The sequence below is a fragment of the Ursus arctos genome, unplaced genomic scaffold (genome assembly GCF_023065955.2).
Source record: "Ursus arctos isolate Adak ecotype North America unplaced genomic scaffold, UrsArc2.0 scaffold_12, whole genome shotgun sequence".
Lineage (NCBI taxonomy): Eukaryota > Metazoa > Chordata > Mammalia > Carnivora > Ursidae > Ursus > Ursus arctos.
Genome location: NW_026622786.1, coordinates 25417126 through 25438489, shown reverse-complemented (window position 1 = coordinate 25438489; position 21364 = coordinate 25417126). Strand labels below are relative to the sequence as shown.

The 21364-nt window shown below is 31.6% G+C and overlaps 1 protein-coding gene across 3 annotated transcripts in view; it reads right to left on the bottom strand.

The window, feature by feature from the left end:
* DPYD (dihydropyrimidine dehydrogenase) overlaps positions 1-21364 on the bottom strand; it is a 788803-nt gene that overhangs the window by 547038 nt on the left and 220401 nt on the right. For all 3 annotated transcript variants that reach the window (XM_026497557.4, XM_057310448.1, XM_048220250.2), the window contains exon 5: positions 19918-20079. In XM_026497557.4, coding sequence (XP_026353342.2) covers positions 19918-20079 — 162 coding nt within the window. The remainder of the gene's footprint in view (positions 1-19917; positions 20080-21364) is intronic.

Here is a 21364-nt window from a genome sequence, read left to right as displayed (position 1 = left end):
CCTAATTCACCTAGTGTTCAAACTCCATGAGGTAGAACTTTTATTGTCCAATATGGTAGCCACTAGTCACATGTGACTAGTCAAATTTATATTTAAATTCATCATAATTAAATAAAAATAAAATTTAGTTCTTAATAACAGCCATTTTTCAAATGCTCAATAACCATATGTGGCCAGTGACTAATGTATTATAGAACATTTCCATCATTGTAGAAATTAGAATTTACAACACATGATATAATAGACATAACTTCAAGAGCACAATGAAGATAAAAATGAAATAAATAATTACGAAGCAATGAGTTTTTAGTATTTGGTACATTTCTTTTTAATATGATTTATATGATTATAAGGTTATATAATTTAGTTTTTAATTTTTCATTATGGTTGTATTTAACAACAAGCTCACCCTCTCAAGAGCTGGTCCTAGGTGGCTTCGTCACATTATTGGACTCAGAAAATATGTGAGCGTTCACACAATTTTTTTTTAACCTCTGACATAGTTGTATCATCAAGCCCAAACTTTGAGATATATCAGCTACACTTGCCAACTTCCTCAAGACCTGAATAAGTGGCCTTCTATGCTTTTAAAACAGTGGTGTTCTAGGGGTCTAGGTGGCTCAGTTGGTTAAACATCCGACTCTTGATTTTGGCTCAGGTCATGATCTCATTTTTGTGGGATTGAGCCCTGTGTGGGGCTCTGCACTCAGTGGGAAATCTGCTTGAGATTCTCTCTCCTTCTGTACCCCCCTACTCATGTGCTCACTCTCTTTCTCTCAAATACATAAATCAATCTTTAAAAAAATAAAACAGTGGTGTTCAACTCCTTTTCAACTGAAATACATAAAATGAATAATTTCATATGTACACAATATACTTCCATGAATGTTGCCTGATTATTACAGAATGTTTTTAAAAAAATTAGCTAGGAAGTCAAGTAAATAGCTACATAAACATTTGGGGGGGGGGTGTTGATATATATCTAAACACTTTATAAACCTAGGAGATGTGAATCAATTATTTATACATCTAAAATTGTCATTTTATAAAAGTAATTAATATATTTAATAAAGTTAATGCTGAACTATGTTTACAGTAACAAATCTTGTGATATTTTTTCTTAAGACTACTAATCCATAGATAGTATGAGTGGAAAAAAAGTAATTTATACTATTGCTTAAACAACATGAATTAATCTTGTCCTGAAATTTAGTCAATTAATAACATCTATAAAATTTAAGAATGTTAGTAAATTAATAGTAATAAAGCATATTTTTCATTTCCTTTTTTAAAACTAGATCAGTCTTCAAATACATGTAACAAAATTACAAATAATTCATATAAAAATACTTTATTAAGTCTACATGTTTACAATATCAAAACAACATTTCCTAATAGATTTTCTTGGAGTATAATTCCCATTGTTTCATAATGCATCAAAAACTTAATTCGAGATAATTAAGCTCTTTAGGTGAGAAATATCCCTTTCTTTAAAACAAACTTCAGCTGTCATTCCATTGATTAATTTTCTAAGATATAATTTTTTTCTAAGCAGAAGATTAAAGTGCCAAAACAAGTTAATAATGGAAACAAATAGGTTAATCAATATCACAAGGGAGTAACTGAAGTATTTATAGATGCATGGAAAGTATGCTCAATATGTATTTCCCCACCATAATAAGGCCAATATACATTCAGCACATAGTATGTTTCGGGCTTATACTAAGCCATTATGTAAGTGATCTCATTTAGTCTTCAACAACTCTGTTATGGTGGTACAATTATTATTTCCATTTCTCAGATGCGGAAGCCACTTTCACAACGTAAGGATTTTATCCCAAGACCATTCTACTCCAGAGCCTGTGAACTCTTGCTGTTACTGTCAGATTTTTATAGGGATTTTCAGTAAGAAATCATTATGCCCATATAATATTTCAACAGTAAATGTGTAAATGACAAAACTATTACATGAATTTCTCTTTTGTAAGTCTAATACTCATATAATAGTCAATTAATAACAAAGGTGGTTATACTTAATAAATTAAACTTGCAAACCAACAACTGTTAAAGTGTTTGAAAGACACTGCACTACACCATTTGGTTTCCCAGCATGCTATTCTGCAACTTGAGAAACTGAGGTGTTAACTGCAGCAAGAGGAACACGATCTTGTACTCAATCAAAATAATTTATATTTATATCCTTTTAAAAGTGTTCCTTTTCCTACCAATGCACTTAGAGTATGTTAAGATTATTTTACTTTTCATCAGTAGCATATAACATTTATAGAGCCCTAAAATAAAACAAGCACAGTGTTACATAAAACAATGAATAAAGCTCTGAACTAGCCCCAAAGGAGCTAGTTAGGGGCTGATTAGTGGATTTACTGCTATTGAAATTATGGTTGGACACCAGTAACTGAGCATTGACTATCTTCTACACACTTTGTTAGGGATTTTACATATTTTTTTTTCCACTTAGCATAGCTTGCAATCTGACTTTCTCTATGGGTTATGAAGTAATCACAGTGTTTTTTCCCCCTCCCATCTGTAATCCCAGGGTATAGGAAAATTCCACCACATAGTAGGCATCCAAAAGATTTGGATGAATTTCAAAATTGCTGAACTTCTATGACAGGCTTCAACAAATGAGTAACAGTAACCGAGGGAATATAGCTCTTGCTCATGATACAGAAGGACAGTTTTTTTATCAGTGGATGTTCTTCTTGAGGAACTTTTTAAAGAGGAGATTTCCTTGCATAAATCACCTTGTGATTTCTGACCTTTCACTCCTCTGAAAAGTGTATTTCTTTCATCACTCCAAATTGACTTGACTTTACTAGCATTTTGTCCATAATTTTCACATTATTTTGAAGCAATGGAGAGATTATCTTGATTATATAAATGAGAAGACTGACACAGAGACCATGAGATTTACCCCTAAGCCTCCTCACATACTGGAGACAGAATAATTTTCTAATCATTATATAGTGCTCTCTAAATGAAAAAGGACATAACATGGCAAATGCAAGCATATTTACTAATTCTGGTTGTAGGGTAACTCACTCTCATTTTAATCCTTCTTACTTTCTAAAATGGCACATAATGAAAATAAACATAAATGTTTGGTAGCTATAATTCTTCCTCAATTACTCTATTTATTCCTATTAACCAAGCAACAGCAAAAATAAACTATGACAAAATGAAGACAAATAAAATATTCTTGGAAATTCTGGAATACCTCTGTAGTTGAAGGATGAATTGTGCGAAGGTGGTTGTATTCTGTGTACCTCTTAAGAGGTTTATATTTTTGTGAGCATTTAACTTGCTTTCATTATAAAATAAAACATAATTTCTGATAATTCCTAAAAAGATATTTCATCTGTGGAGGTCTAAGAAAAATCTTAATAAAAGTAACAGATTTTTATTTTGCTGGTTTCAGTGTCCTTGACTTATTTATTAGCAGTATGACAGTCTGGTTACCTTTTGAATGTTTTAAAGAAAGATTGCTATTTGTGCATCCAAAGTAAGTTACCTCAAATTACATGCCTTCCAAGAGAGGCTTCTATGTAATTTTCTTTGTAACTTGCTTCCTTTTGTAAAAGAAGTGAAAGGAAATACTGAGTACATACTATTCACTGCAGCCATCCTTTGAGAAGAAAAATTCTTAGGCTACCTGACAGTTTTCTTCCTAACACTGAGCAAGGGACACCAAAGAAGGAACTTTGTTTCAAACGTATGGGAAAAAAGAAAAACTTCATGTCACGTCAACTTTTCAGTTATCAAAATTATTAATATATTTGTAATTCCTAAAGATCTTATTCCATTTATTTCTTATTATTAAGATAAACATTATTGTGAGACATTTCTGGCATGGTAAAAATATCGTGTAATTTGAGATCAGAATACTCTGTTCCATTCAATTTCCACTTTAATTTAGTAAATATCTTTACATACCCTCTATGCACTAGAAAGCAATATGAATAAAACGTGGATCCACTAGTAAATAGCTCTCTGGGTAACAGAGTATTCACATGTTTTAAATACAGAAAAAATATTACAATCAACCTGTCCCTTGTAGGCTTCATTTTTATATATGGTGCTCTTGGAGCCCATGAGAAAGAAAACTTACTTAGAAGGAGGGAAAGATAATACCTAAGGCAAACCAAAAAAAAAAAAAAAAAGTCACATGTTATCTTGGAGACGACTTCATCTCTCTAAATGTCAGCTCTAAAATTAAGGAAGTAATAATTATTTCAGCAATTTATTGTGAAGACTGAATGAATCAATGATGATAACCTCCTGAAATTAATGTCTTCTCTTTATAAGGCACTCTCCTAAGTGTTTAACATTTATATCTCCAGTCCTAACAGTCTTCAAAGTTAGGTAAGATTGCTCATTTTATAGACAATGGAACTGACATCTAAGTTATTATTCTTACATTATAGTTCATATTTTTATTACGTATATACTGCATGTTATATTTGGGATTTGAGGCTGCAATTGAATTAAATGGTTGAAGTTGACCAAATACAATTTGAAAACATAAGTGTGTACTTCAGGTATGAGCAAATTTACTGATCCAAAACCATATGCAAGTTCAAATTAACAAACCAATACGCATACTCTTTTACCTTCAGGATTTGCTCATGCTATTCTCTGTGCCTTGAATACACACCCACTCTTGACTTTGGTGCATTTGATGAACACCTTTCAGGACCGAGTTTAAATTTCACTTTCTCAGCTCAACTTTCCCTCCCTGCTAGGCTATCTATTAGGTTTTCTAGCTACTGGCTCCCATAGTACAGTCTCACTACTCCCTCAGCACTTCATTGTAATTTGCTTGCTTAATTGTCTTTCTTTCTTACTAGGCGGTAAGTTCCCCAAAGGCTAGTATCATTCCTATCTTGTTCATCACTGTATCCTTTGCACCCAGACATTGCTTAGTACCTAGTCACTTGAATGTGTTCACAGTTAGAGTTGGAAACTAAAGCTGCCAGGGACCAAGCAATTCATGTTACTGTTTGCTGGGGATGGAAGGCTAGCAAGGAGGCAAGAGGAAGTGGTGGTGACATGGTGGACTAGAGAGATCCTCCCCAGTCCTATTTGCTTCTGTTGATTATTCCGTATTTATATGATCTGGGGGGAAACAGCAGTAATAATTAACTATGGTGCCAATGCTACTACAAGTAGCATTACAAGTAGTAGATTACAAGTAGTAATCTGCTTACAAAGCAGATTAAGAAAATAATAAGAAAAAAACAGTAATTAGAAGGCACTAACTAAAATGCACTGGTTGTTATATGATAAGCCATACAAGCATTTATTAAACTATTTTCAAGGAGCCAGCTTTCTGTTTTGTAGATCATCTTTATTTTTGCTTTTATGTTCTATTTCATTATTTTTCTATTATTTTCATTTCCTTTCTTGTACTTTTTTAGAATTTACCACCACTACCACTACCACCGCCACACCCATCCCCACTCCATTTGCTCTCTTTCTAGCTCCTTAAGATAGATATGGCTTTATCTTTCCTGTTATACACACTTAACACAATAAATTTCCACATAAAAATGACTTTGGCTGCATTTCATAGGTTGTCAGAAGTTTTCATTCAGGTCTAAATATTGTGTACTTCCTAATGTGATGACCTCTTTAACCCATAAATCATTTATAAATGAGTTTTTAATAAATTCCCAGACAAAAATTTGTTGTTATTGTCTCATTTTTATAATATTTTAATTTTTTATTTCTAATTTAGTTATGTAGTAGAAAAAAGTACAGTCACATACACTCATTTGGAAATATATATGTAATCGTTCTGACCTAGTGCATGGTCAATTTTGATAAATGTTACACAAGTGTATGAAAGGTTGTACTCACTCTATATTAGGGGAATACAGGAAATTTTTGATTTAACTAAATCAATCTAATGAATCTTATTCAAATAAAAACCTTACTAATTTGGGGTAAATTGTGTTGCAACATATATACAGTTTATGAATGTTACATCTTTTAAGACATTTATTCTTTTCTTCATTATTTTTCTATTTTATTAATATTTTTCCACCCAAAATTCTACTTAATGTTACATATTAATACCACTACATTAACTTTCTTATAGTTAGTGTTTGCATTGCCTATCTTTTTTCAACCACGTTATTTTCAAACTTTCTGCTAAGGTCATTCTTTTCTAGATATCATACAGCTGTTTATAGTATTTATTTATTTATTTTATTATTATTATTTTAAGATTTTTATTTATTTGACAGAGAGACACAGCAAGAGAGGGAACATAAGCAGGGGGAGTGGGAGAGGGAGAAGCAGGCTTCCCCCTGAGCAGGAAGCCTGATGCAGGGCTCCATCCCAGGACCCTGGGATCATGACCTGAGCCGAAGGCAGATGCTTAACAACTGAGCCACCCAGGTGCCCCAATAATATTTATTTTAAATCAATACCAGTCACATATGTTTCCATACACAAATTTAATAAATGTAAATTATTGTGGTTAATTATATATTCGGATGTGTTTCTACTATCCATCTTATTTTTCCTGTTTACTCTGCTTTTTCTTTGCTTCTCTCTCTTTTGAGTTTTAGTTTTGCTTTCCTGTTGACACTGGATTATTTTCTCCACATCTACCTCTTTTTGTTTCTATGATTGTTTGAAAGTTACAGATTGTATTTCCATATTTTTTGTGATTAGTTTTAAATTTTTGACATCAATATTTTTTTAATGTTTAATGTTTTTAAAAACATACTCTCAAGTTATTAAGTACTCCCTTCGCCTCCCAACTTGGAAGACCCTTAGGACACTTAACTACCCACTATACTCCCCCACCTCCTCCTCAAATGCCTTCCTTGTCAATATTATATAAAATTTTATTTCTGTTTTTATTTTTAACATCCCAAAATAAGTTTTATTATTACTTTACACTCACTAATTATATTTTGCACCATATTCTGCTGGTTTCTTCACTCATTATTGTTTGTTGACTCTCTCTTTTATTCCAGGTTCCTTTCATTCATACTAAAGAATAGCTCATTTTTAGTAGTTCTCTATAATAACAAGGTGAATAATAAGCCACCTTAGATTTAAAATGCCTGAAAAGTATTTTATTAATGTCCTTTGTTAAAGGAGTAATAAGTTTCTTTATCTTAGACCTTTAAAAATATTGTGCCCTTTGTTTCTCACATCTATTAATGCTGATGAGAAGTGTGGGGTCTGTTTAATTGTCATTTGGTTTTAAAGTGATCTTTTTTTTTTTTATCATTTTCTAGAAGTTCTGATTCTTTTGTGTTCCTCAGTATCTCACATTATTGTAACCATGGGTGTAGGAGAGGGACTTAAATTTTTCCTTTCTTTTTGGAAAATTCTCTAATATAACTGCTTTAAGACTGCTTTTGCTAATCTCTATTTCAGGGACTCTTTTTATGTATACTGGAGCCTCTAAGCTTCTTAACTTCTCCATTATACTTTTCCTTTATATCTTTTTATTATACTCATTGAATTTTTTTTTTAGTTCACCAATTACATCTGTGTCTATATCCACTTCAGAATCTAACTTTTTGTTGATAATTTAATTTCACTGAATATTTCTAATTAACTATTTTTCATACCAAACTCATTATTGGTTTTTTTATACATCATTTTATCTTATTTTCATGGCTATCGTTTTATGCTTATTTACTTAAAAGGCCTGATTATGGTATTATTTGTGGTTCATTAGGAAACAGTCATCGCCTTTGAGCTGAGTCTTGATTATCACTGGGAGCATTAGCTCTTCTAATGTAGTTTTGAACTTTTCATTTGACTTATTCTAGGTGGAATTTTTCTGTTGTTGCACTTGCTCTCTTGTTTCTTATATCAAATATGTAGTGACATCTACCCAGCAACACCTTTCTCTCTCCCTCTCCCCAGCTACACAACCAGGTTTTTTACTGGAAGCCCAGAGCTCCAGTCCCTAGGCAATACTTAGATATATCACAGAAGCAAGTTACTGTGCCACTAGGCACATGCTTAAACCACTGGGGCACAGCTGTCTCTGCTTCCCTCTGCAGCTTCATATAAGGCCCAGCCCTGCAAAGTAGTTGTACCTACTTTTTTAACTTTCTACCAGGGGTAGGTGAGTCTTGTTTTCTACCTCTCATAATGTTTTGGGTACTTAGTACCCTACACCAGTAAAATTCCCCGGCAGCTCCTATTTATGCAGAGCCTAGCAGAGAGAGGCCCAAGTCCTTGTTCACTGTTGAATGTTTCTACACTTCTGGCCCCAAAAGGTATTTACATTCCTTTTTACATCAGCTATTAACTTTTATTGTGTGCTTATTATATTTCATTTATCATTATACTTTGGAGTGAAATGGGTGGTTTAAATCTTAACTCATGCCTCTTACAAGTGATCCATATTGCTACAATATCACTGCTTGCTACTTTATACTTCTATTCATCAAATATATTTGTGGAAGCACATGTTCTTAAGTTGTTAAAATTCAAAACAATAAAACTACATAAATATTCTAAACTATAAGCGGCTCATAGTAGTATATATATTGGACTTGTAAAAAACAAATTCAGAAAAAAAAAGTTGTAGCAAATAATCTTAACAAGTATATAATTTTGGTAAATTTCAAAGCTACTACCCCCAAATCTCACAAACATATTTTTATGTTTTTAAGCTCTAGATGGTAATAAATAGCTTTAAATAAACTAAAATATTGTGATGAAAATCATCTAGCAGTTTAGCCAATCCTACAGTTTTATTATCAATCATTGTGCCAGCACTGAGTATTTTTAATAGATTTCTAAAGCTTTTTGGAGAAGAATGTCAGATATTTAGTGACTTATTTTCTATTAACTACTGCATTAAGACCAAAAGGAGAGACACAAATCAAGCTTTAACAGATATTACTTGTATTTGCGTCCCTGAGAGCGACACTTCACCAGGGTACAAACTATTGATTTTATTAATGGGTAATGTATATTATTCAAGTACATCTTATTTCTCCCATAAATAATTATTATTTTTTTGTACAAACAGTATTCACAAGCTACTAGTAATACTGGTAATAAATAGGAGAGGTATAGAGAAATTTTATTCAAAGACAATTCAAGTTTGGGACAAAGAGGCAAGTGTGAGATATCATTAATCTCATAACTATTCTCTAATCCATACTCTATTTATAAATGACCTGCAAAAGGGATTAACCATAAATATTGATTATTATTCAATATCATGGTAGTTTATCTTCATTTTAGATTAGCTACATTAACCAATATATTTTATTGACCACTTTGAAAATTGTATCATAAATGTGTTAGACTCAATCCTAAATTTACTTACAGACCAGCTATCATCAAATCATGGATAGGCTCTCCAAATTAAAATAAAACTTTAGATATAATCTTAAGCTTCAGGGCCCTTCATAGAATAGGCACCTTTCAAGGCTCTGTATTTAAATTTTATAGTAGTGCTTTTTTGTAATTTTTCACAGAAGGAACCCAAAGTTTATCATCTTAGGCCCTACAAACCCTGGGTCCTGGAACTACAATAATCCTTCACTGGCCAGAAAAATAAAATAATAAATAAAATAAAAGCTTTTTAGTAATGTGCATAAACAAAACATCTAAGCCACATGCACTCATCTTAACAACCTATTTTTATATAGTTGCTTCATACCGCACAAAAACCTAATTTTGTGAGTTGTGAGGTACAGTGACTGAGGTAAATGTCGCTTACCCAACAAAGTCTAATATTGTGAACTTGCAAGCCAGAAAACCTAGGTTTAGAGTGAGTTTGCATTGGTGACTTATAACAATATCTGGGGCAAGTAAGAGTTTGTGAAATGATGGAAATTAAAGCACTAGCTTTGAATTCTAGATCTACCTTTATTAGATGTGAATTTGGGGAATTTAATTTCATGGAGCCCCTTGTTGCAAAGAATGGACATAATCACATTTACCTGAAGGGTTATTCTCAAGATTGGTCAAGTTCTAAGTGAAGTACCTGCCACTGTTCAGTGCAACGGAAGTTTGTTTAATGTTAACTATTCTTTAATCACTTTGATTCTTAGTTTCCTCATGTCTGAAATGGGAAAAACATTACCTAGTTTACATGTCTCAAGGGTGGTGTATCAACATTTTAAAGTGAGATATCACAAAAATGCATTGAAGTGCTATACAATTATCGTGTACTTTTGCAATTCTACATTTTCCCCTGCCTGATCCTTTCCTTTGTACAAAGGTCTAATCACCTCCAAAACCAAGTGACAAAAATTAACGAAGATTGAATTATCAGTCCAGAGATGCTAACAGCATAAATGCAGTACGTATTATTAAGTTTGCTACAAAATTTTAGTTGTTGGCTTGTATTATTTCTTAAGAGGTGTTGTAGTTTCTCAGGACCTGTAGTTCAGAAACAGACTATAACAACACTTAATTCTAATCAATTCTCAATCAATGTTGGTTTGATTAACTGAATCCTTACCTAGTGGGAACTTATTACACTGGAGGTTCATACAAGTCAGTCTACCTGGGCTAATCCTGGTTTGTGCCTGCTGCACTGAATTAATTATTAATAATGTCCTTGCTCACTCTCTAAAGTATCTCAGTCATTTTACCTTACTTATAAAGCAATCAACATAATGCACAGAGTATATCCAGTCTCACAGTTTATGTACATTTTTTGGATAATGGCTTTAATTTGAGAATTACACTTATTCTTTTTCTTTGTCTCTACTTTTCTATTTGATAGACAAAATGTACCATAAAAATACATTGCCTGAGAGAGAACATGCAATACTCTATTATATATTAATATACATATTTCTATATTCTCCTCACTTATGCCTGTAGAAAGCAAAAGTTTAAGGCTTTTAGTGACCTCCATGTTCAAAATGAAGACATGATAGAAATAATATTTGTCCTATTAAATCACAATTAACTCGAGTAATCATGTTCCTCCTTCATTCACAATTCTCCAAAATATTTACTGTACTATTCAAGCAAAATATAAACATTGATGCAATTTAAATAATTGTAAGGTATCTCTTAATGCAGGCTTATAACATCTGGCTGTTTGAATTGCATGACTATATTTTTTATTGTATTATAGGCACTGGTCAATTTGATTTGAATTGTGTCTAGCCAGTAAAACACAGAAATAAAAACAAATAGTATATGATGGTGTATAGTATATGATTCTGAGACAAGAACTGGGTTATATCAAATGAAAGCTGACATAGAAAACCTGCTGAGAGATACAGTTAAAAAAAATCTAAAAAGTAATTCTGTTCTCAGTGAGTCACGTGATTTAGTCTAGAATTCCATTTATCGGTTCCATTCTTTACTAAAAGTATAAAAACAAAACTAAAAGTGCAGCGTCAAGAAGTATACACCTCATAAAATAGTATATTTAATAGGTATTAAGATAATCTCATACAATGTTGATTGTGAAAACCAAATAATGTTTTTAGATAACAATTCCATAATCTAATGTAGCTCTAAAAATTCATAACTGAGGCAGCAATTTTAAGTAGTAATCCTATGGCCCTCATTCATCTTAACATTTAAAGTCAAACTTCAGAACCTTGAACTTTTAATTTTAGCTTCTTTAACTTGCTTCCACAACTAGTTAACATCAGCAGAAGGGAAATGATTTAACATGCAGCTAAATATGTACTTATAGTTTATTTTTCAAACTTTAGAAAAAGAGTAGAACGATGTGTTCTCAGTTCATTCTCCTTTTCTGACAATTCATTAGTTAAATCTGAGAAACAATGAAAGTCCTCTTGGTCTATACATGTGATAAATGTAATGATTTATTAAAAATTCAATTACATACTCAAGCACGTTTCAAGATAAAAATTTTAATGGCCACATTTGTGTAGAAAAATTTTAAAACCCTCTTGAGATTGAAAAGAGAATCCATACCAAACAATTATTTTCAAGTTATTTTATTGAGGCAATATTGTTATACCTGATTAAACTAGGAAAAACTGTCTCCTAGAGAGTCAGAATCACCCTATAGCCCATTTGTTCCATAGGCACACAAAAATGTCTGAAGCAAGGTCACTGCAGATGTGGGGATAGCAAAGGACTGAATAATAATGACAAGACAGAAAAACAACAACAAAAAAGCAGCTGGTCTCCTGATTCTACTGCAGGCTATTTTGTGTGATTTATTTGTTTTCTATTATGATCTCCATGTTCCATATGCCCATGTTCAAATAGAAAAGTAAAAGGTATGGATTTAACCAATAATGGCAAACTATGAAGTTGATATTTTAAAAATCACTTTTAAATTACAGGAAAAGCAATTCTGAAAAATACCATACTATTTTAGTCTGCTTTCCTAACCTTTTCTTAATTTGGTTGAAAATAGATTTGTATTTCTTTAAAGGTCAAAAATCAATCATTGTTTTATCAAACAACCAAAATAAATAAAATTATTTGCATCATATTCTGCTTCAACTTAAGTATCAATAATTTAGTAGTTTGAAATAATAATGGTATTTTGGATATTGTGCTTTCTCTTTTCACTGGCAATCAACTAATATGCTGTTTGTCTTTCACTTATCTTCATAACAACACTGACAGTTGGGTAAGTTTAAGTAAACCACTCACTGACTTATGAATAACAAAACCTTATAAGGTATCTTGCCCTAAGAGGTCAACTTAAAAAAAGAGCGCTTTTCCTCACAGTTTCATTACAAGACAAATTTATGATTTGACAGATATATTTGAAGTCACTGTTTTATACAGTATAATTGAAATATAAAAATAAGATACATTCATTTTTTTAAACTCTACAATTCACTTACAATGCATTTAATGCCATCCTAAACTATGCTATGCCTTAAATTAAAAAACAAAGCAAAGCGCACACATACACACAGCAAAACAAAACAAACGAACAAAAAACTGCTTTGGGAAGGGGCGGAAAGAGTTCATTAAAATCAAGTGAAGGTTGAAAAAGGGGGACTTTTGCAAGACGGTAGAATAGAAAGATCCTGAACTCACCTCCTCTCAGGCGCACACCAAATCTAAAGTTACATATAAATTATTTCCCTCTGGTAAAGATTAAAATACTAGATGAACTTATTTTCCACAACAAAGGGTAAAAAGACCATATTGAGACAGGTAGAAGAAGTGATATGTTCTCAACAAAAAAACCTACTGCTGGGGCAGCAACACACAATAGGGAGGGATCTCACCAGTACAGTGCTTCCCCCAGAAGAGTGAAAGGTTGATGTCCCAAATCAAGTACCCCAACACCTGGGATGTGCACCGGAGAGATGAACCCCCAAAACATCTAAATTAGAAAACCAGAGGGGTTAAAATCCAAGGGACCTAAAATGATATAGAAAATTGAGATTTCTCCTTTAAAGGACTCACTTGAAGTCCCACTAACCCTGAAACCCAATGAAAAAAAACAGCAGTCTGAAATGCACGTCTACCATAGGTGAAGAGATTCATTTACTAATCTAAAAGCACCTGTTGGAGAAACAGAGTATAGTGGAAACTCTCCCCGGAGATGAAGGCATTGGCAGAAGGAGAAAAGAGAGAGAGGCAAATAATTTATTTGAAGAAATACTGGCTGAAGAGTTCCCCAAAAGACATTTAGGTCCAAGAAGCCCAGAGACTTCCAATTCAGATAAACCCAAAGAGAGCCACACCAAGAAACATTATAATTAAAACATGAAAAGTTAAAGATAAATAGAGAATCTTAAAAGTAGCAAGAAAAAAAAATCAAATTGCTACATACAAGGAAAATCCCATAAGGCCATTTCTTAGCAGAAACTTTGCAGGCCAAAAAGAAGTGACATGAAATTCAAAGTGACAAAAAGAAAAACTTCTAACCAAGAATACTCTACCCAGCAAGGTTATCATTCAGAATTGAGAGAGAGAGAGAGAGATAGTTTTCCATACAAACAAAAGCTAAAAAACCCAGCATTATTAAACTAGCCTTATAAGAAATGTTAAAGGAACTTCTTCAAGCTAAAAAGAAATGTCACTAACTAATAACAGGAAAACATACAAAAGTAAAAATCTCACTGGGAAAGGTAAATATATTAAAGATAGTAGAGTGATCCCTTATATATCTACTATGGTTAAAATATTAAAGTAGTAAAATTTTTAAAATACAATAATTAATACACAAAAAATATGTAAAATGTGACAATAAAAATTTAAAATGTGCTGGGAAAGTAAAAATGTAGAGTTTTGGAATGTGTCAAATTTACTTTGATATCAACTTAAAACAATTGTAATATACACAGGGTGATATATGTGAACATTAAAATAACCACAAATCAAAAATGTAGAATAAATACACAAAAGGAAATGAGAAAGTAATCTAAACATAACATTAAAGGAAATCAACAAACCACAAAGGAGAGAAAGAGTAGAAAAAAGATACAGAGAGGAAATACATAAACAACCTAAAAAAATAATAAAATCAATAGCAATAAGTACATACCTATCATAAACACTTTAAATGTAAGTGGACTAAATTCTCCAATCAAAAGACATGAAGTGGATGACTGGGTAAAAAACGAGACACAGCTTTATATTGCCTATGAGAGACTCACTTCAGAAGTAAGGACACATGGACTGAAAGTATAAAAAAAGATATTCCAAGTAAATAAAAAGAAAGCTGGTATAGCTATAGTCATATCAGAAAAAAAAAAAAAGACTTTATAACAAAGACTGTAATAAAAGACAAAGAGGGGTACTACACAATAAGAAAGGGGTCAATCCAGCAAAAAGACATAACATTCATAAATATATATGCATCCAACAGAGAAGCACGAAAATATGTAAAGCAAGCATTAACAGTCCGAATAAGAGAGATCTGCAGCAATAAAATAACAGTAGCATACTTTAACACTCCACTTACATCAATAGATAGATCATCTAAACAGAAAAATAGTAAGGTAACATCAGTCTTCATGATACATTAGACCAGATGGACTTAATAGATAGATATCTATAAAACATTACATCCGACAGCAGCACAATACACATTCTTCTCATATGTACACAGGACATTCTCCAGGATGCATCAAGCTAGGCACAAAATAAGTCTCAATAAATTAAAGAAGACTGAAATTATATCAAGCATCTTTTTGAACCACAATGGTATGAAACTAGAAATCAATTACAAGAAGAAAACTAGAAAAAATACAAATACATGGAAATTAAACAATATGATACCAAAAAACTACTGGGTCATAGAAAAAACAAGGAGAAATTTTTAAAAAATACCTAGAGCAAATGAAAAAAGAAATACAGCATACCAAAATCTACAAGATGCCTCAAAAGTGGTTCTAAGAAGGAAGTTCACGAACATACAGGACTACCTCAAGAAACAAGAAAAATCTCTGACAATTTTTATGTCTAAAGAAATTACAAAAATAAGAACAAACAAAGCCCAAAGTTATTAGGAAGAAGGAAATGATAAAGATCAGAGTAGTAGTAAATGAAATAGAAACTAAAAAAAGGCAATAGAAAAGATCGGTGAAACTAGATCTGATTTTTTAAAAAGATGGACAAAACTGACAAGGCTTTATTTAGACTCACCAAAGATAGAGATAAATAAAATCAGAAATGAAAGAGAAGTTTTCAACTGATGCCACAGAAACAAAGATCATGAGAGACTACTTTGAAAACTGTATGCCAACAAAACAGACAAACTAGAAGAAAAGGATACATTCATAGAAACTTATAAACTTCTAAGACTGAATCATGAAGAAACAGAAAATCTGCATAGACCAATTAATAGAAAGGAGATTGAGTCAGAAATCAGAAATCTCCCCCAAAAAACAAAAGTCCAGGACCAGATGGCTTAATTGGTTAATCCTACAAAACATGCAAAGCTTTAATACATATTTTCCCTAATCTCTTCCCACAAAATTGAAGAGAAGAAAAAAGGCTTCCAAATTCATTTTAGGAGATGTCCATTACGCTGATACCCAAACCAGACAAGGATATACACAAAGAAAACATTACAGGTTGTTATCCATGATGAGCATAGATGCAAATATCCTTAACAAAATACTGGCAAATTGAATTCAACTATACATTGAAAGGATCATGTACCTGATCAAGTGGGATTTATTCAAGAAATGCAAGGATGGTTCCACATCCACAAATCAATCAATGAAATACATCACATTAACAAACTAAAAAATAAAACTCATATGATCACCTCAATAAATGCAAATTATCTGATAAAATTCTGTATCCATTTAGGAAAAAAAACTCTCAACAAAGTCAGTATAGAAGGAATGTACCTCAGCATAATAAAGATCTTATATGACAAGCCCATAGATAACATCATACTGAATCATGTAAACATGAAAGCTTTTCCTCTAAGACCAGGAACAAGGCAAGATGTTCACTCTCCCCACTTTTATCAAACTTAGTATTGGAAATCCAATCCACAACAATCAAGCAAGAAAGATAAATAGAAAGTATCCAAACTGGAAAGAAAGAAGTAGAACTGCTACTATTTGCAGAATATTTGATACTATATATAGAAAACACTAAAGATTCCAACAAAAAACTGTTAGAACTAATAAATGAATTCAATAAAGTTCCAAGATACAAAATCAATATAGAAAAATCTGTTGTTTATATAAACAACAAATTATCAGAAAAAGAAATGACAAAAAACAGTCCTATTCACAATCCCACCAAAAAGAATAATACCTAAAAATATATTTAACCAAGGAGGTGAAATACCTGTACATTGAAAACTATAAGACATTAATGAAAGAAATTGAAGAAGACACAAACAGAAAGATATTCCTTGTTCATGGATTGGAAGAATATTGTTAAAATGTCCATATTACCCAAAACAATCTAGAGACTCAATACAATCTCTGTCAAAACTCCAATGGTATTTTTTATAAAACTAGAATAATTCTAAAATTAATACAAAACCACAAAAGACTTCAAATAGCAAAACAATCTTAAGAAATAAGTACAAAGCCGGAAGTATCACACTCCTTGATTTTAAACTATACTACAAAGCTATAGCAATCAAAATACAATGATATTGGGATGAAACCAGACACACACATCAACAGAACATAATAGAGAGCCCCAAAATAAACCCACACATATAAAGTCAATTAATCTATGACAAAGGAGGTAAAAATATACAATGGGAAAGAGACCGTCTCTTCAATAAAAGGTACTGGGAAAATGGGACAGCTACATGCAAAAGAATGAAACTGGACCATTTTCTTATACCATATTAAAAATAAACTCAAAATGGATTAAATACTTGAATGCAAGACCTAAAACCATAAAACCCCTACAAGAAAATATAGGTGGCAAGCTCTTAGCCATTAGTATTCATGATGCATTTTTAGATTTGACTCTAAAGACAAAGGAAACAAAAGCAAAAATAAAGTAAATGAATGGGCAAATGGAACTACATCCAACTAAAAAGTTGCATAGACAAAATAATCAACAAAATGAAAAAAAAAAAACCTACTGAGTGGGAGAAGATATTTGTAAATCATACATCCAATAAGAGATTAATATCCAAAATATATAAAGAATACATTATATAAAGAATATACATTAAGTTCTTTAACTCAATAACAACAACAACAACAAAAACCCAAACAATCCAGTTAAATAAATAAGCAGAGGATCTGAATAGACATTTTTTTCCAAAGAAGACATTCAGATGGCCAAAAAGCATATGAAAAGATGTTCAATATCACTAATCATGAATAAAATGAAAATCAACCACAATGAGATATCACCTTACTAATGTCAGAATGGCCTTATCAAAAAGAGAAAAAAAATAACAAGTATCAGCAAAGAGGTGTAGAAAAGGTAATCTTGCACACTATTAGTGGGGATATAAATTGGTGCAGCCACTGTGAAAAACATTATGGAGGTTCCTCAAAAAACTAAAAAATAGAGTTACCATATGATCAAGCAAATCAACTATTGAGTATCCAAAGAAAATTAAAATACTAATGCAAAAAGATATGCACCCTTATGTTCATTGCAATATTATTTATAACAGCCAAGATATGGAAACAACCTATGTGTCCATCAACAGGTTGGTGTAGAAGAAACTGTAACATGTATATACAATGGAATACTACTTAGGCATACAAAAGAATGAAATCTTGTTATTTGCTACAACATGGATGGACTGTGAGAGTATTATATCAAGTTAAATAAGTGTGATGGAGAAAGACATACACCACATGATTTCACTTACATGTGGAATCTAAAAAAAACAGAACAAACAATGAAACAAAACCCAGACTTATAGATACAGAGAAGAGACTAACGGTTGCCAGAGCAAAGGGGTGCTGAGTAGGGGATAGGTAAAGGGGATCAAGAATAAAAACTTCTAGTTATAAAATAAATAAGTCATTGGGATGTAATGTACAGCATGGGGAATATAGTCAATAATATTGCATTAACTTTGTATGGTGACAGGTGGTAACTAGACTTATAATTATCATTTCACAATGTATGGAAATGCTGAATCACTATGTTGCACACCTGAAACTATTGTAATAATGTTTGTCAATTATACCTCAATTTAAATCAACAACAAGTGAGATTTCTCAGAGGAATGGTGTCCATCATCCAGATCACCGACAAAGTAATATTGTTATTTTAACTCATTTTGTTTTGAAATGCAGTGTTAGTTCATACACATATTGTATGCCCTTTCAGTTACTGCATCCTTGCAAGCTATAATGAAGAAGCAATGAGTCCCCAAAGAAAGATGAAGAATTCAAGTTAATCTTCTCCATCAACTAAGGATTTTCCCAGGTTGTAAAAATCATACCTTACAATGGTCAGGTAAGCCTAATGCAATTTAGAATTTGGTAAGAAAAGAAATGAAATCCAATTATTTATTGCAACAACTCACAACATCAAATTGTTTCTATTCTCTCATTCCTAGGAGCCCTTGCTTAGAATTAACTTGTCAGAAAGCAGAGAAGGAATAACCTTGATTTATTACTAAGAGCAAAGTGAGACTTAATCTTGAGGGATGTTACAGGAAGGATCCTAAAAGGAAAGAATACATTGTGTTTGAGCTGACAAAACCAGATAGGGAAGTCATTAAGTAAAAATCTACTGTTGACAGGCATTTAATTTGGCCTTCTAGCCAACTGGACCACAAGGACTATACAATCTTACTGTAACCTTGATATAAGTTGATCATTTAAATGATACATAGGAAATAACCTGGTAGTTGACTCCAGAGGGAACACGAGAGAGCATAAGATGTCCCAGAGTATCAGTCACTGACAAAGTATTCATAAAAGAGAAAGCTATGAATCAAACTTGTGTGATTAAATGCTTTCATTTTATTATAAATTTGTATCCAAATAACACATTTGTTCCTATTCTAAAAGTTTATAAAATTTAATTTTAAAGAATATTATTTAGTGTAAGGGTTTTTGAAAATTCTCTAACCTCTATTACTAAAAGAAAAAAAATCACAAAATAATGCTGATGTATTACTTCAAGATGTAAAGGTTAAAGAGAATTTCAGGAAAAAGAATCAGTTAGGCAAGATAGCCTTTTTATAATGGGGTCCCCTTGGCACACTTCAATGTATAGTTAACGAATATTTTTTTTTTCAGACCCTCTAATTTATGTAAATTTCACTTAATATTTTAATGACTTCCTGGGATTTCAATTAATTTGATATAGGGTTTTATGAAGTTTAATTTTTGTAGCCCTTGTTGAATAAAAATATTATTTATGGCATAAAACACACGTTAGTTGTGTATTATGTTAAAAATGCTGGCTATCAAAAGAGCACCAAGAATTAAAGTTACTTTAAGGTTATTATACTTTAGGGGTGGGCAAAAAACAAAACAAAACAAAACAAAAACAAACCAATATGTACAGCTTACATACCTCGGTAGCAAACTGCTGCAATCCACCAATATTAATTGGTCCCTCTTCAGTGGCATACAAATTGCATCCACCTACACAAAGATCAGAAGTTGGACATACCATTCCACAGGTCAGACCAAGAGGGTTGTCAGAAAAAATCATCTTAGCAGCTCCGTAATAGTTCTACAAAAATAAAGTAAAATAAAATTTTATTATGCAACTATTCACCTTAAACATTCAAAATATGACCCAATTTTTTATTAGGTAATTGAGTTGGAAGATTAAGATATGTATAAGAGAGGTTACAATAATGTTTACCATCAGAAAGCTTCAAGTAGTAACTAGTAGAGTAACTGACATACAGGAATATTCAATATATGGTGTATTAATAAATGAACAATTAATCAATTCTGGAAAATTGAAATTTAAAGTATAAATGTTCTGTAAATATTCTTCTTTCACAAGGCATTAACCATACCCTGACAAGAATTATTCTTTTCATTTTTAACAAAGGTAAGTTAGGTAGATTGAAAAAACTTAAAATTTTAAATCTTAAAATATTAAAAAACAATCAAACAAAAAGGTTAAACTCAAGTTATCCTCCATTTAACAAAATTAAAAGCATCTAGGACCTTCTTTCCCTTTTTTTCATCTGGCTTGTCCAGAGAGACTATATATATATATATATATCTATATATATATAGATATATATAGTCCAGAGAGACTATATATATATATATATATCTATATATATATAGATATATATAGTCCAGAGAGACTATATATATATATATATCTATATATATAGATATATATATAGATATATATATATATATCTCCACACACACACACATATATATCACTCTGTGTTGATTATCATCTTTCCATTACATACTATTAACCAAAGGTGCAGATAAAACTCATTATACAGCACCCCTGGATGAGACCTTGACATGCTCACCTCTCATTACTTCCTTCTACATATTTGATTATTAAAGAATAACTTAAAACCCTACTCATTTTATCAAGAGTTTTTAGACCCCAACTTGTTCATACATTGTACAATTTTATCATTGTTGACTAAGAATGAATAACCTGAATATTTGGGGAATATTTTTTTCTCTAATTGAAAGTAAGAACTGGACCTAACCAGTATTCCTCAAAACTGTCAAGTACATCAAAAATAAGGATAATTTTGAGAAAATACAAAACTCAAGAAAACCCTAAGGAAATGTAACAACTAAACGTCATATGCTATTCTGGACAGGATCTTAGATAAGGAAAAAAAGGCATTATGTAAAAACTAAGGAAATCTGAAGAAAGCCTAGACTTTACTTAGTAATAATACAAAAATAATGTTTCATTAATTGTAATAAATGCGCTACAATAATATCAGATATTAATAGAGAAAATAATGTGCAGGTCTACATAGGGATTCTTTTTACTACCTTCACGACTTTCCTGTAAA